The sequence below is a fragment of the Xiphophorus hellerii genome, chromosome 13 (genome assembly GCF_003331165.1).
Source record: "Xiphophorus hellerii strain 12219 chromosome 13, Xiphophorus_hellerii-4.1, whole genome shotgun sequence".
Lineage (NCBI taxonomy): Eukaryota > Metazoa > Chordata > Actinopteri > Cyprinodontiformes > Poeciliidae > Xiphophorus > Xiphophorus hellerii.
Genome location: NC_045684.1, coordinates 214486 through 232094, shown reverse-complemented (window position 1 = coordinate 232094; position 17609 = coordinate 214486). Strand labels below are relative to the sequence as shown.

At 44.5% G+C, this 17609-nt stretch overlaps 1 protein-coding gene across 12 annotated transcripts in view; it reads left to right on the top strand.

Annotated features, from left to right (window-relative positions):
* LOC116731964 (T-cell differentiation antigen CD6-like) overlaps window positions 1-17609 on the top strand; it is a 38405-nt gene that overhangs the window by 13193 nt on the left and 7603 nt on the right. The window contains exons 1-3 of one of the 12 annotated variants that reach the window (XM_032581885.1): window positions 43-1157; window positions 2651-2825; window positions 5510-5569. The exons of 5 other annotated variants lie outside the window; for them this stretch is intronic. In XM_032581885.1, the coding sequence (XP_032437776.1) occupies window positions 2774-2825; window positions 5510-5569 (112 nt within the window). In that variant the 5' untranslated portion in view covers window positions 43-1157; window positions 2651-2773. Of the gene's footprint in view, window positions 1-42; window positions 1158-2650; window positions 2826-5509; window positions 5570-11431; window positions 11714-11961; window positions 12277-13895; window positions 14929-15629; window positions 15690-17609 lie in introns of those variants that run through there. 6 more of the 12 variants (XM_032581888.1, XM_032581889.1, XM_032581896.1 and 3 more) reach the window with 6 other exon arrangements.

Genomic DNA, 17609 nt, shown 5'->3' with positions numbered 1-17609 from the left:
GATGTTCTGCCTTGGATATTGAAGATATTGATGCAAACAAAGCCATCTTAACTGGATTTACGTTTTGATCGACAATGATTCCTCGTCTCGGCGACTTGGTTTGTTTGGTGGTCGCTAATAATTATTGAGAGCAACTATGGAGGCTTATCAATTCACTTTTCTCTAAATCTAGATTTGAGCCTGAGGCTTTGGAAAATACGTCCAGAGTTTGGATGGCCAGTGAGATCTGACCTTTCATTTACAAGCAGTGGCGTCATCTGCTAGCTGACTTATGATAATATTCTGGTTCCTAATTTGCAAACCCTGAAGCCTTGAACGTCTTCTGAGCGTGGCTCAGAGATCTGCGACTGTTATAACAGGAGGTGAGGCTCTAAACGCCCAAACCTTTTTATGGTAGATGTTGGACATGTCCATCATTTAAGGAGACAGTACATCTATTAACTTCTGTTCACTGCATTCTGATTGAACCCAAACATTTTACTGCAGAGCCAAACTGTTTAAATGTTTAAAATATAAAAACATATTCCACTGAATCAAAGACTTTCTGGAAATCCAGAACAAGACAAAACAATCATAATTAGTTAACTGGGGATATTCAGTTAGATCCAGAACCAGTTATTATTAGTTCATCTACCCTTTAGAAGACCAGATTCAACTAATTACATCTGATAAATGTAGTTTTGATGGAGCTGCTAGAACTTTAGTGAACATTGTATGACCTGTATTGAGAAGTCTGATTGGTCTTGTGGTGATGACATCCTGCTTCATTATTGTCACAAGTTCTTTTTGCTTAACGCTTCCCAAAGCTGCACCAAACAACATTTTTGTTTTCTCCAAAGAATTATAACAGTTATATTAAAAATGTAGCATCAGGGGCTCTATCTGATGCTACACTTTTAAAAACATAGTCAAATTGTTCTACACTGAAATGTTCTTAAGTGTTTCTAAATGTTTTATCAGTGGTGGGAGTAACATTTCTGATTGTTATTATTTTTTATTTTATTTTATTAGATTCGATGCTTTTATTGTGAAGGGGAAACTTCCGGTGTAACTGTTAACACAAAGACAGCTTAACGGCAGCCAAAAGCCCGAGGACAAGTTGGAGCTAAAATGTTTCGTGTTGCTAGCAGCCCGTTTTCTAGAAGCACACGGTTTGGGTAAGATGTTAGGAAGTTCAGGCATTTTGTTACTATAACTGTGATTTGCTTAAATTAATGCTAAAATTAAATGTTATTTTTTAAGTAGCAAACGTAAACGGCCGTGAGAGGTTCTGGTGTTTTGGGTCCGTCCCTGCTCTCACGGTGAAACCGAGAGTTTATTGGCATGAATTCAAATTCAAAGTTACATTATTGATCCCAAAGAGAAATGGAATATTATTAATCCATCAGTAAAGTGTCATCCTTCATTATGTTGCAAATGATTTTATTTTTTATGTTGAGCTTGTTTTGAAATCATTTTTTAAATATGTTTGAGTCCAATCTGCAACCGTCGGTTAAAATGTGAACCAACCAACTTTATTGATAAAACTAGAAATTAATTAAACAGTTTTGATCAGATTTCCTGTCATTTATGTTTTGCAAATGTTCTTGCAGTTTCTGTAATTGACTTAAAATCACGTCTCTTTGGCTTTATGAATTATTATTAGATAGATTTTATTGCAGACTCAAAGTCCAAATCACTTTAAAAAGAAAAACAATAAAATAAGAGAATAAAAGCACATGAAGAGACCTCTAATCATTCAGGAGGCAGTCGTACCAATGTCTCCCAAGGACAGATGAGTATCTTACTGCACTATATTTAACAGGGTAATTCTGTTATTAGACTCGTTTAAACGGTAAATAAATTAATACATGAGCTTTGTTTCAAACAGCCATCAAAGAGCTGATACAAGCAGTTGACTGGCTCTGGTCCACCTGGGCTTTTTTAACCAAATCTTAATGCTTCGTAATAAAACATCTTCACGCTCTGGAGGCTGGCTTCGTTAAAGTTACACCACAGATGTGCCGCATACAGTGATGGAGAATATGACCTAAACAAGTTCAGTTTGACTTCATCGGAACAGAATCCAAACTTACGAAGTGGACATTTGGCTGAGCACATTTGTACCTGACGCTAAATGTCCTCACCATCAGATGGATGGTCTGCCAACATGTGACCAGGATGTTTGACTTGATTTGAGACGTTCAGTAAGATCCCAGACAGCTTGACATCAGGGAACGCCCTGATTTTGTCCTCTTGAGTGCGACAGGTCAAATGAGACTTTTGGATGGTTTGAACTGAACATCATGTCGTTCACCGTAAGCTGAACACACATTGAGCAGTTTCTGAAGACCAGCTGAACTTGGACTAAACCCACTTAGTCATCAGCACACATGAACTGATTTGTAATTGTATCTCCAACCACACAGCCGGTTCTACACAGGGTTAGCTGCTTGGGGAGCTCATTTGTATAAAGATTAATCAATGCAGGAGATAAAAAGCTTCCTTGTCTGACTCCATTACTGACACAGAAGGGTGCAGACACACAGTTGTCCCATTTGACCTGCAGTTTGGTTAGCACACCAACAGGACAGACATCTTATTGTATACTTAGGCACAGCAGCTTGGCACATCATTTATTGCTGCCAATAATTTTATTTTTCATGTCCAGCTGATTTTGAAAGCAGAAGAAGAGAGTGGAGCCTCTGATGTGTCACTTCCTGCTGCGATGCAGAGTTCAGTCTGAGAAGAAGAAGAAGTTGATGTGGAGGATCATCTCCTCGCTGTGACCAACATGAAGCTGTTTCAGTTCCTCTGGATCCTCCAGCTGAGCTCGCTCTCTCCAGGTAAACCTCACATTCACACGCTGGAAGGCAGAGCTTATAAGGGAACAAGTCATACAAAATCCACTTTTTTAGCCCATAAATATTTTTTTGTGCTTTGAGTGTCTAAGTTCGAACATTGTCTTCTCTGCTGGTGCTGTGAAGACGTCTTTATATTCTTTTTAGATTATATTTTTCAGTCTGTGAATTTTTCTCCGTTGCCTGTAACCTTTTCTTGTCTTTGTCGTCACCACTTGCTGTGGAAATGCTGAACAAGGTCACGACTTCCAGCTAATCGGTTTTGAGAATCGGCCATTTTGTTTCCTGGCGGTGATTTTGTAGTCCAAGTTCAGTTGTGCTGAAGTTGCAGGTTAGCGAGTCTAACCGTTCAGTAATGCGTGTATTAACGCTCAGGAGTCTCACATCACCGCCGGCATCAGAGCCTCTTCTGGTTAATGTCAGTTTTCTCGGGAATGTTCCCACATCAGAGCGGAAAGTCCGTTTTTGGACTGAAGGACGAGTGTTTCAGGAACCTCCGCCAGGATATCAGGAGGGATTTTCTGAAAGACTTGGTCTGATTGAGGGTCAGTTCCTTCTCTATGGAAACGAGAGAAGGAACTGACCCTTCTCTAAAGTGACAGCAAAGCTGATTTCAGACACGAATGCTGTGTTGGTAATGACGTCCTGGCCATTGGCCAGCATTGAGCCTCCTGTTAGCGCTGTGTGCTAGCTGCTAGCTGCCTCCTGGAGGATACAACTGTTCTGCATGCTTTGGATATAATTATTAGTTTTTGCTGATTTTGTCTTGGGGAACAAAAATGATCCAAATGCATTCGGCGACGTCCTTCGTTTAATGCATTCATATTGTGGTAGCATTAATATGTGAATAGTTATCTGACATGCATGGGCTGTAGTTAAACTACGCTCCATATTGTAGCTAGTTGGTGTGGATGCAGAGGGAGTAAATCCAGTCACACCATCACTGCCATGCCTTCATGTGAATGCGCGGTTCTGCAGGTTCTGCTGCTCTGGGTCAGACTCTGGCTCCAATATGTAGAAAGTTTCTCTGCTGGTAGATAATCGCTGCTACCGAACTACAGAAATGGCCGAAGGGGGTGGAGTGGAACCTGGAGGGTGGAAATGTCTCCTTCACATTTAAAAAACCCAGTTTCTGTAAAACGCCTCAGAACAGGAGAAACGAGGAATTCAGACCGAAGCATCGCAGTTCTACTGTCTACAGAGCAGAAGGGAAGGATTTCAAGCTCCAGATGCTCACTTTAAAAGAGCAAGAATAGTTCTTTCTTTTATCTCGATGCTGAAAATACTATTTGAGCTTCAATGTTAGTCAGGAGTCTTTGTACATTTTTTATTCAGGATAAATTTTCCGGTTTTTCCTTCCAGGATTTTATTTCTCTTGACGTTTGCTTGGTTTAAAAATAAAAAATTAATCTATTTAAAGGTGGAAGTGAGACACCTTTGAGATAGGTGGCGGCAGAGGGAGGGGGCCCTGGCGGTCCGATCCTCGGTTGCAGAAGCTCTTGGGACGTGGAATGTCACCTCTCTGGTGGGGAAGGAGCCGGAGCTAGTGTGTGAGGTTGAGAGGTTCCGGCTAGAAATAGTCGGTCTCACCTCGACGCATGGCTCTGGTTCTGGAACCAGTCTCCTTGAGAGGGGCTGGACATACTTCCACTCTGGAGTTGCCCAAGGTGAGAGGCGTCGGGCAGGAGTGGGCATACTTGTTGCTGCCCATCTCGGCACCTGTACGTTGGGGTTTACCCCGCTGAACGAGAGGGTAGCCTCCCTCCGCCTACGGGTGGGGGGACGGGTTCTGACTGTCGTTTGTGCTTACGGGCCGAACGACAGTTCAGATTACCCACCCTTTTGGGAGTCCTTAGAGGGAGTACTAGTGCCCCAAGTGGAGGAGTTCAAGTATCTCGGGATCTTGTTCACGAGGGAGCGAGACATCGACAGGCAGATTGGCGCAGCGTCTGCCGTCAAGCGGCGCTGTACCGGTCCGTCGTGGTGAAGAGAGAGCTGAGCCAAAAAGCCAAGCTCTCAATTTACCGGTCGATCTACGTTCCCACCCTCATCTATGGTCATGAGCTTTGGGTCATGACCGAAAGAACGAGATCGCGGATACAAGCGGCCGAAATGGGTTTTCTCCGCAGGGTGTCTGGGCTCTCCCTTAGAGAGAGAAGCTCAGTCATCTAGGAGGGACTCAGAGTAGAGCCACTGCTCCTTCACATCGAGAGGAGCCAGTTGAGGGGCATCTGGTCAGGATGCCTCCTGGACGCCTCCCTGGTGAGGAGTTCAGGTCCCACCAGGAGGAGGGGAAAACCCAGGACACGCTGGAGGGACGATGTTCCTCTGCTGACCTGGGAACGGCTTGGGATTCCCCTGGAGGAGCTGGAACAAGAGGCTGGGGAGGGAAGTCTGGGCCTCCCTTCTGAAGCTGCTACCCCGCGACCTGACCCCGGATAAAACGGAAGAAGATGGATGGATGGATGGATGGATGGATGGATGGATGGATGGTGAACCAGCTCTGATAGTTTCCCTCCATCAACTGCAAACTGAAACGAATGAATCTCCCAGTCTGTGTGTTTTAAATCCAGAACTCTGTTTTACATATTCTGTGTGTTTTTGCAGCTTGTTGCTTCACGATGCTGCTCTTAAATTCAAAACTAAACTCCCTTTATTCATCATTTCAGCTCTTCTTGATGCTTCCGCTCCAGATCCTGGGGTCCAAGTGGCACCTGAAGACATGGACGGTGAGTAAGACGTCGATCTGCAACCGTTCCTCCTGGCAGAGACCCAAACTCACGTCCTGCCGTTCTGGTGCCGACGGTTCGGCCCGCATCAGGGCAGCACCGTGCAGTGTGATGCTGCGGCGGTGGCAGGATGTGGGGTGACCTGCTGAGGAAGTGCCTCTGGGTGATGCAGCAGCTGCAGCGCTCCCACGCAGACTGGAGTCAAACACGCTGCAGTTATTGAGACAAACAGCTTCAGCCGCAGATCCTCACTTTACCTGCAGAATCACAGGAAGGGAAACAAGAACAACTAAAGGTTCTGTCAAATGAAAGCAGGAGCTAATTTTAGTTCAGCTTTTCATCATCAGGTCTGTTCTCCTTCGCTTGTCCTCCATCTCTCCCTTTTTGATTCACAGCAGCACCTTCTCACCTCTGGATGTTTCTGTTTGCTGCTCCTGAGAAACGTTGGAATATACACTGCCTGGCCAAAAAAAAAAAAGTCGCCACCAAAAAATGGTCACACTCTCTAATATTTTGTTGGACCGCCTTTAGCTTTGATTACAGCCCGCATTCGCTGTGGCATTGTTTCAATAAGCTTCTGCAGTGTCACAAGATTTATTTCCATCCAGTGTTGCATTAATCTTTCACCAAGATCTTGTATTGATGATGGGAGAGTCTGACCACTGCACAAAGCCTTCTCCAGCGCATCCCAAAGATTCTCAATGGGGTTAAGGTCTGGACTCTGTGGTGGCCAATCCATGTGTGAAAAAGATGTCTCATGCTCCCTGAACCACTCTTTCACAATGTGAGCCCCATGAATCCTGGCATTGGCATCTTGGAATATGCCCGTTCCATTTGGGAAGACAAAATCCATTGATGGAATAACCTGGTCATTCAGTATATTCAGGTAGTCAGCTGACCTCATTCTTTGGGCACACAATGTTGCTGAACCTAGACCTGACCAACTGCAGCAACCCCAGATCATAGCACTGCCCCCACAGGCTTGTACAGTAGGCACTAGGCATGATGGGTGCATCACTTCACCTGCCTCTCTTCTTACCCTGATGCGCCCATCACTCTGGAACAGGGTAAATCTGGACTCATCAGACCACATGACCCTCTTCCATTCCTCCAGAGTCCAATCTTTATGCTCCCTAGCAAACTGAAGCCTTTTTTCTGGTTAGCCTTACTGATTAGAGGTTTTCTTACGGCTACACAGCTGTTCAATCCCAACCCCTTGAGTTCCCTTCGCATTGTGCGTGTGGAAATGCTTTTGCGTTCACAATTAAACATACTCCTGAGTTCTGCTGTTGTTTTTCTTCCATTTGATTTGACCAAACGTTTAAGTAATCGCCGATCACGATCATTCAGGATTTTTTTCCGACCACATTTCTTCCTGGAAGACGATGGTTCCCCACCATCCTTCCAGTTTTTAATGATGCGTTGGACAGTTCTTAACCCAATTCTAGTAGTTTCTGCAATCTCCTTAGATGTTTTCTCTGCTTGATGCATGCCAATGATTTGACCCTTCTTAAACAGACTAACGTCTTTTCCACGACCACAGGATGTGTCTTTTGCCATGGTTGTTTAAGAAATGAGGAGTTACTCATTGCATCAGCTGGGGTTAAATAACTTGCTGCCAGCTGAAAGATAATCGCCTATGCAGTACTTATCCAATAGGAGGCTTGTACCTATTTGCTTAGTTAAATCCAGGTGGCGACTTTTTTTTTGGCCAGGCAGTGTATTTTCTAGGAAGCAGCTTGTTTTTATTGCTTTGTACATAAGTGGTGCTTTTTGAAAGTGAACCAGGTTAAGAAATGTTAATGTCTTTGATCTGAAAACAATGTCTTGATTATTAACTTTATAACCTTTGCACCCACCGCCTGTTGATGGTGGTGGTGGTGGTTGATGCTGTCAGGCTGGAGGAGGAGTCCTATCGGATCTTTTTGGCCGATGGGACCCCGGAAGCAGCTGATGGGTACCGGCAGACTATGTGAGTCGGGTGGTCGCTGAGGCAAAAACTCTGGGTGGGAGGAGTTTGGAGATGTCATGGAGACATTCAATATGGCGTCTTGAGGGGGAGAGCAGTACAGCACCAACACCGATTATAGTGGGGATGGTGTGCTGCTGACCTCCACCCGGGACGACTTGGGTCAGTGGGCAGAATACTTCCAAGTCCACCTTAGGCCCATCAGGATGTCTTCCACTGAGGAAGCAGCGCCTGCAGACTTTGGGTCGGGCTCTTTAGTCTCTGGTGCTGAGGTCACCAAGGGGGTTAAAAAGCTCCTCGGTGAGATTCACCCAGAGTTCCTTAAGGCTCTGGATGCTGTTGGGTTGTGTTGGTTGATGTGATTCTGCGTTATTGCATGGATTTTGGGAGCGGTTCCCCTGGATTGGCAGACCACACAGTGTGTCCAACTACAGAGGGATCTCACCCTGTGTGATGAACCGAAGATTCAAAGTTGTGATTCGTCGGTCCATAGCACTTTCTCCCAGTTTTTAATAGTCCTATAGCACTGTTGCATGGCCCAGGCAAGCCTCCTTGTCATATTCTGACATCTTAGCAATGGCTTTCTTGTTGCAACTTGCTTGGTCAAACTTGCAACTCCAACTATTCTAATCAGAAGTAATCGCAGTAATTTCAGTGGTCGCTGAAATTACTGCAACCACTATTAAGCTGTGCTAGGAGCTGTTGTCCACCTATCAGGCTAGCTGTTAACTCTCAGACACTTGTCTTTTGTTTCCGTTCTTGCTGTGGGTCTGCCAGACCTCTTCCTGTCAGAGTTTGCCCCACTTTCCCCACTGAAAATAGAACTACATTTTTAAATGTCTGTTGTTGGAATCCATTTTTATTCACTACCTGATCAGATCTTTTGCCTATGCATTCCTTGAGATGAAGAAATCACTGCTGCAAACCTCACTGACAAACTTCCCCTTGCAATAAACCTCTGATAGATAAAGATAGATCGTAGATAAATCTTTATTGTCATTGTCACAAGAACAATGAAATTTAAAAAGAGCCATCAGTCAGTGCATATGCTTAAAAACAAAAAATAACTGTCTCACAATTCACACACAATGTAAGAAATAAATAACAAATAACTGATAAAAAAAATAAATAAATAAGAATAGCCACATTCTCACATACATCATTCATGATGATTAATGGTTGTTTCTGATTGCATTTAGTTTTGTTATTGCTATCGGGTAGCAATCTGCAGCTCATCAGTGTGAGCTGCAGATGAGCACTGATCCCCACTACAAAAGACCTGAATCCCGACGCCTTGTCTTTGGAGTCCGCCTCCAACTGAGACCGCCGAGCTCTGAATCTTTTCCTTCTAACCTTCTGGCCAGGAAGAAGATTTGTTTCAAAACCTTTAAAGTGTTCACTATAAGGCGGTCTGCATACCTCACCTTTCTCCGTTCCCTTAGAGACATGAAAGTCTCTTGATGCATTTACCTGCTGAGACCTGCCGTGGTAACCTCTACGGGGTCGGTTCGCGGGGTCAGCGGAATAAGCAGGGAGACTCAGACTTCCCCGGCCTCCTGGTCCGACTCCTCCAGGAAACCCAAGGCGTTCCCATCAGGGAAACATCATCCCTCCAACGTGTCCAGGTCTTCTTCTGAGCCTCCTCCCAGTGGGACCTGAACAGCTCACCAGGGAAGCGTCCATCCTGACCAGACGCCCCGAGCCACCTCAACTGTCTCCTCTTGGAGAAGCAGCGGATCTAATCTGAGTCCATCCAGGATGATTGAGCTTCTCTCTGTAAGGGAGACCCCAGAAACCCTACGGAGAAAATTCACTTCAGGCTCTTATATTTTTGATCTCATTCTTTCGGTCATGATTCAAAGCACGTGACCATAGATGAGGGAAAGAATGTAGACTGACCAGTAAATTGAGAGCTTCGCCTCTTGACTCAGCTTTCTTTTCACCACAACAGACCAATATAGCGCTTCACTGCCCACCCACCGCTCCATTCTTCCCTGAGATACTTCAACTCCTCCACCTGGGGCAGGACCTCTTTCCCAACCCAGAGAAGGCACTCTGCCCTTTTCCGGCTTTAGACACTCAGATTTGGCGGCACTGCTCCAAATCATCCCGGCCGCTTCAGACTCAGCTGCGAAACGCTCAAGTGAAAGCTGTTGATCATGACCTGATGAAGCCAGTAGGACCACATCAACTACAACAAGCAGACACGATCCTAAGGCCACCAAAACGGATCCCCTCCACGCCTCGGCTGCACCTAGAAATTCTGTCCATAAACATAATGAACAGAATCCGAGACTTGTTGGAGTGCAACTCTCCACAAACGAGTGTGACTTACTGCCAGCAATGCAGACAAAGCTGTGACACGGTCCTACAGGGACCTAACGGCCAGATTCAAAGACTGTTCAGTGTGGTGTTCCACAGCCAGAACCAGAATCTGAGGTTTGCCTATCCAACGGACCCTCCTCTTCAGAAACCCTGAATAGACCTTACACAGGATTAGGGTTGGCTTTGTACGCCATTAAGTAGGTAAAAGGACGGTTCCACACTGTGTGGCATCAACTGTCAAACATGGAGAGGGAAGTGTAATGGTCTGGGGCTGTTCTGCTTGTACAGAGTGAGATGCACCCTGAACCAAAACAGCTACCACAGCAGCTGACTCGTGGTCAGGGTTCACCCATCAGCAAGATAAAGACCCAAAGCATACAGCCAAGCTCTGCCAGAACCACCTGAGGAAAAAAGAACAAGTTGAGCTGGAAAGCCTGAGTGGCCTGCAGAGTCTCCAGACTTGAACCCCATGGAGCTGGTTTGGGCTGAACTGGACAGAAGAGTTGATGCAAAGCAACAAGAGCCACTCATTCATGGGAACCTTTGCAACAGATATGAGAAGAACTTTCTGATTCTTGTAGAAAGAATACACGAGTTGTTACTGACGAGTCAAAAGTTTAAAATGGTAAGAGTCTTGAACTTGTATAGTACTTTATCGAGTCCAGAAAACCCCAATGCTCTTCACACTACGTTCAGTCACTCGGTCATTCACATGGTGACGGTGGAGAGCTACTAGACGGCAGCTACAGTCTGACAGAGGCCAGGCTGCCAGGCACCGGCGCCACCTGTTGGGTCTTCTGATAACCAGCAGCAGGCAAGGCAGGTGAAGTGTCTTACCCAAGGACACAATGACAGAGCCGATCAGAGTGGGGCTCAAACCAGCAACCCACCAATTGTAAATAAGTAGAAGAGAAAAAATTATGGTCTATAAATTGATTCCATTATTTTTTTTATTACTCCAGCTGCTTATTTGTGCTTTGATTTCACTTCAGAGTATCTGGCAGTTCATCCCTTTCAGTAAAAAGCTTGAAACGTTGGGGCGTTCTCAAACTTTGGAGTGGTAGTGTGTGTTTCCCAACAATTGTTCCAGCCTAAGCCTCTAGGGGGAAACTAACGTTTTAGTTCATCTTTTTATGAACATGAACAGTTTTTACCTTCTTCCAGGTGGTTTTCGAGAACTTTATTGTGCAGAATAATCCCCTGACCTGGGCCTGTCTTGTACATGTATTTGGCTCGTTGGTCACCTCTGATCACAGTGTCTTCTGCATCGTTTCCACTGCTTTGTCTTTGAGGTCATGGCCTTTAATTGAGCGGCTCTAGGAGTCTGAACCACAAGCTTTGCTGCCGGTTTGGATAACCGCACATGTCCTGCAGCTCTGCTGAGACTATTTAACATCATCATCTGTTTATCATGCTACGCTGATGACGCTCTGTTCTCTGTTTCTAAAATCCTTCAGGTTGCTGCAGATTTCTGGTCCAGATTTGTTCCTCAGTGGTTGATGTTTGAGTATTTTCTCAGTTTTCATCCTGCTCCTCATCCTCTGCTCTGTGACCCTCTGTGCCCTCAGACGACCCTTATGTTCATCACCTCGGCAGCACATGCAGGTGGACTCTCAGGATGCCTGGAGACAGGAGTGGGGAGGCGGTTCCACTCCCACCGGATTTTTTAGACACTCTGGCTGAGTGGATCTGCCAGGACCTGAAATGTGGAAGAGTTCATATTATGAAGGAAATTGTTGCGCCTCAAGACAGCAAGTGCTTCCAGGACTGTAGGTACCAGGACCGCCATCTACGGAGCTGCTTAGAGACGTTTACAGCAGGATGCAACGTTACCACAGAAGTGGTTTGTGGTGAGATTTCCTGATTCTCCAAGAAAATAATACATCTGTGTTTGAAACTGTTTTAAAATGACTAAGATTCAGTGGTGAGGCTGCACCTTTAACTTTATGAAATGAAACCATATTGATGTTGTAACAGTTGAGGAGCTCTAGAGACTGCAGTCCCTTATCTAGAATCTCTAGAATCAGTCATTTCTGAATTCAATCATTGGGTTGTTTTCAGGTGTGAACTTTTAACATCCTGGTCATTTTGTCTCCAGGTCATCAGTCCGTTCGGCTGAAGGGAGCTAAGGATCAGTGCGCCGGGCGGGTGGAGGTCTGGAAGGACAGGATGTGGGGCACGGTGTGTGACGACAGATTTGACCTGAGAGAAGCCAACGTGGTTTGTGCCCAGCTGGGCTGTGGGACCGCTCTAAAGGTGACGGGTCAGAATGGATTGTTCCCTCCAGGGAGCGGACCGATTCACCTAGACGAGCTGAACTGCACCGGGAACGAGCAGAACCTGTGGTTCTGTCCGGGTGTCCAGGAAAACTCCGACTGCGGACACAAAGAGGATGCTGGTGTGGTGTGTTCAGGTCAGTCTGATGGAGTTCACCCTGCAATCCGTGGATCGCTGGTTCAATTTCCGTTCTACAGCCCTTGTTTGTATAGTTGGGTAAGACTGGTGTTGGTCAGAAAAGCTGATGGTACAAAATTGCTGCCTTGCCCCTGTTAACCTGCCCCAGGGTAGCTGTAGCTTCAATCCAGTATCCACTATCACCAGCATGTGAACCGAAATCTAAGCTGTACAGGTCAGCTTGAAACTTTTCTTTTCCTGTTTTCTCTGCAGAATCTAAGGCGTTGTTTAAAGTAACTACACCAGGTATGACTGTGTTGATGAATTTTTAGCAATATCAGCTGAGTCTTTGAATCTTTTAATGTATTTGATGTATGTCTGTTGCTCCAGCTCTTCCGTCAGCCGTTTATTCTCCAGAACATATCGCCATCACATTGCTGTCTGTTCTAGTGGTTTTATTTGCCATTATCAACATGTTTCTCTGCTGCCTTCACTTCAAACGGCACAGAAGGTCCTCACCTGGTAAACATCTGAATCTGTAGCAAATCTGTCATATCTGCAGTGAATTCAGCAGTAAAGTTTGTTCTAACATTGTTTGTAAAGATGAGCGAGGTGAGCAGAAGACAGCAGACGCTGATCTGAAGGTCCAGGTGACTGTGAGGGTGTAGACCATGAGGTGGAAGTCCTGAAGATGGACCAAAGCTTGAAGAAGCACCGACTTCAAAATCCTGATTATTGCTTTAGACCACAACTAATAAAAGGAATACATATTTATCACAAGTAGTCTAATTTGAAAGTAATTAATAAAAACTGTAAAAGATTTTGCATTATCATCTGGGACATCAACCTGATGGATGATGGATGATGATGATGGATGAAGATGATAATAAGTCTGGTGGGCCACCAGGCTTTACTTATTTACACTCAACCACCAGGCTTAGCCAGTTTTCTCTGGCTAAGCCTGGTGGTGTGATGGATGATGGTGTTGATGTTGATGATGAGGATGGATGGTTATGGATGATGATGATGATTGTTCCCTTGCCTGGACGCGGGTCACCGGGGTACCACCCTGTCAGGTGGGGCACACTGACGCATGGCTCAAGGTGCCATGCGTCCTTGAGAGGGGTTGGACATACTTCCACTCTAGATTTGCCCTTGGTGAGAGGCGCTGGGCAGGAGTGGGCATACTTGTTGCCCCCCATCTTGGTGCCTGTACATTGGGGTTTACCCTGGTGAGCGAGAGGGTAGCCTCCCTCTGCCTACAAGTGGGGGGACGGGTCCTGACTGTGTGCTTACGCACCAAACAACAGTTCAGATTATGCACTATCTGAGTCCTTGGAGGGGCTACTGCAGAGGTAAGGTAAAGGTAATTTTATTTATATAGCACATTTTCAGCAACAAGGCAATACAAAGTGCTTTACAGGAATTAAAAGGAAATACAAACAAAATAAACTAAAGGAAAGAGCAAAAGAAGGAAAAGAATCTAATGTTGATTCAGAGGCATAAAAACTTCTGCTCTTGACACCACTTTGTTAAAAAAGTAAATTCACCTCCAGGCGCTGCAACCATCTTCTGATGTCTATTTATTTCTCATTTTGTACTATTCATTTCTTTATCTTTTTTATGTATGTATATGTATATTATGTATATACACATAACCTGCATTTTAACTCGAGTCGAGCAAATCTCAATCTCGTTGTAATCTGTTGATGATAATGACAAATAAATCTTATCTTTACTTCTCCTCTAATTCAGAAATATCAGCCAGCAAACTGCCAGAAGTGAAATAACCAATAAACCCACGTTTCAAGAAACCAAAGGAACATTGTCACTCTAATAACTGGCTTGTAGGTGTGTGTGTGTGTGTGTGTGTTGAATTTCTCTTTCTGTCTTTAGGTCTGGCCCCTGTTGTCTTTCTGCATTTGTTCCTGAACTGAAAACTTTTCATTTGTTTCACTGATCTGTTCTTCATCGTCAGGCAATCATCCGGATTGCTGCTGTTCAGCAATCTCTTTCTCTGGCCACTGATCAATTGCCAACAAGAGCAAGACGAGGATCATCGGATGGATTCAGGTCCAGCTCTACGACTGCAGTCATGGGATCCGCTTATCCTGAAAATACCTTGCAGTAGTAGGACATAGGGGGCACTTGTTTATTTCAATTAAAAGTGTCTCAGGATTGGACCCTGAGGAACGCCACGTGATGTTTTTGCATTCCTGTTAGGTTTTTCCTCCAGTGATCCGTGGTTGACGGCATGCTGCTGCTGGACGAGTCCAGTCCACGGAAATACAGTAAAAACCATCCAAAGTGGTTCTGACTGCCTCAGAACGGCTGAGTTGGACTCGGTTCTAATGTTTTATTCACAAACAGGAAATGAATTAAATGTTTTTAATCTTTTATTTCCATTTATTTCTGCAAATGTTCCTGCAGTTTCAGTTAAAATCACATTTCTGTGGTTTTCTTATTGCTTTAAATAATTTTATTTTTCATGTCCAGCTGATTTTGAAAGCAGAAGAAGAGAGTGGAGCCTCTGATGTGTCACTTCCTGCTGCGATGCAGAGTTCAGTCTGAGAAGAAGAAGAAGTTAATGTGGAGGATCATCTCCTCGCTGTGACCAACATGAAGCTGCTTCAGTTCCTCTGGATCCTCCAGCTGAGCTCGCTCTCTCCAGGTAAACCTCACATTCACACGCTGGAAGGCAGAGCTGGAAACAGCAGGACTGCAGCTGTTTTCTGTTACCAGATGGATTTTTCTGGATGTTCATCTGATCTCAGCTCTTCTTCTTTATTGTGTTTTTTCTGTAATTGGAATAATTTTCCTTGAAATAATTCAAGCATTGAAAGGTTTGTTTGTTTAGAAATATCTACATCTAATTTCAGTTTTTCTTTGCAGGGTTTTATTTCTAGACAAATGAAATAACTTTAACAGTCTGCTTTCAATGCAGTTCAAACTGGAATCGGTTCCAGATCTCGTTTCTTTGGAGTTTATTGAGCGATTCTTAAAAACGTGATTCTGCTGCTGCTTTTAAACCGTTTCTAATTTGCTTTAAACTTGTGCAAATGTTTTGGTTTACTTTTGTGTAACCAGGTTGTTGTTGTGTTGCAAGTTGCTCAGGTCTCTCTTGAAAATGAGATCTAGATCTTAGTGGCGTTTTAAACAATGAAAAATCAACAATAAAGATATTTAAAGGTGGAGGTGAACCAGCTCTGATAGTTTCCCTCCATCAACTGCAAACTGAAACGAATGAATCTCCCAGTCTGTGTGTTTTAAATCCAGAACTCTGTTTTACATATTCTGTGTGTTTTTGCAGCTTGTTGCTTCACGATGCTGCTCTTAAATTCAAAACTAAACTCCCTTTATTCATCATTTCAGCTCTTCTTTATGCTTCCGCTCCAGATCCTGGGGTCCAAGTGGCACCTGAAGACATGGACGGTGAGTAAGACGTCGATCTGCAACCGTTCCTCCTGGCAGAGACCCAAACTCACGTCCTGCCGTTCTGGTGCCGACGGTTCGGCCCGCATCAGGGCAGCACCGTGCAGTGTGATGCTGCGGCGGTGGCAGGATGTGGGGTGACCTGCTGAGGAAGTGCCTCTGGGTGATGCAGCAGCTGCAGCGCTCCCACGCAGACTGGAGTCAAACACGCTGCAGTTATTGAGACAAACAGCTTCAGCCGCAGATCCTCACTTTACCTGCAGAATCACAGGAAGGGAAACAAGAACAACTAAAGGTTCTGTCAGTTTTCGAAAGTGTGGAGGAGAATCATGAGCAATGAAATATTTTCACAAAGTGGCTCATCAAATATGGAATATAACTTAAAATGTGTATTTGCATGCTTATCTTAATATCGGTAGGGTTCAAAGTTCAACCACTTACTTTGTGTTTTCTTGCATTTTTCTGAGATCCGACCATCATGATGTGCTGCCTGTGATTTTCTCTTTTTCATCCAACCTGGTTTTCCTCTTCTGTAAAAAAAAAAAAAAAGCTGCATATACTGTATATATATATAAAATTGGTGGTGTGTGTGTGTGTGTGTGTGTGTGTGTGTGTGTGTGAGCATTCGGAGCGACCAGAGAGTGTGAGAATTAAAGTCTTTCTTGGTTCTGTCGGACCCAGGCGCTCTGCAGTGTTTCTGCTCTCTGGTTGGTGGCAGAAATGCGACGGCCTGCAGTGAGAGTGGAGCTGAACGGTGCGGCTGACCCGTCTCACTAGGAGAAGTGATGTAGATGAATCATCCGCCTCCATCAGATGGAAGCAGGACGTATTTTTAGTTTCCGGTTCTCGCTGCAGCTCCTTCTTCCTTCTGGATGTTTCTCTTATTCCTGAGAAAAGTTTTTCTCAGCTCCAGCCGTCGATCCGTTTTCCTCAGGATGGAATTTATTCCTTATCGATCGGTTTTCTTATTCATTGGTTTTTCTCCTGAGCCCATCAGGTCAGAGGTCAGAGTTTCTCTCCACATTCAGCTGAACCTTCATGCTGTCTAACTTTAGCATCTATGTAGGTTTAAATCCTCCAACAATCAGTTTTTATTTGACTTTAAGGATTAAATAAATGCTTTTTATCTCTTTCATCTTCACTTTTCTCACTAAGAGAATTTTATTTTTGAAATTATAAGACTAAATTTGTAATCTTATGAGAATAAAGTAGAGATTTAACTCCTACACTGTCACTCAGTTCTGCGTTAAACCCGGTGAAGTTCTGCTTTTATAATGAAGCAAATCTTTCATCTTCTGACATGTCAGGATCAAATGACTGTCGGTATCAGAACCAGGCTGACCGGGCCGCTGACCGTCAGAACGGCCCCAGCTGGGCCCAGTTTTCTAACTCTCCACTCATCATATTGACTTTGTTCTTGAAGTTTCAAACAATTTTCTTAGCTTGATCCTGATACTCCGTCAGAGAGAAGCGTCATTGGTTTTCTAATTAATTAATTAATTAATCAATCAATAAATATACACAATATGGCCAAAAGTTTAAAATTGTTCCAGTTTGTTATTTCAGTCCCAGCTGTTCAAGTCCAATGAATTCATGATAATAACCATAAATGGTGCTGGGGTGAGGAAAGAGCTGCAGAGGTTAAAGGTTAAAATAACAAACGTTTCAGAATCAGTGGCGGTTGACCAAGCCTTGACTGCTGGGCCCAAAGGTTCTGGATTACTACCAGAACCGTCTGTTTGAGTAGAAGCGGTGTTGGAGAAACGGCGAGCAGGAAGTCGCTTCGCAGCTACAGGAAACAGACCATTAACAGTCAGAGACGTGTGGAAACAGGATCTGATCCAAACAAAGAACATGAACAGTTTTTACCTTCTTCCAGGTGGTTTTCGAGAACTTTATTGTGCAGAATAATCCCCTGAC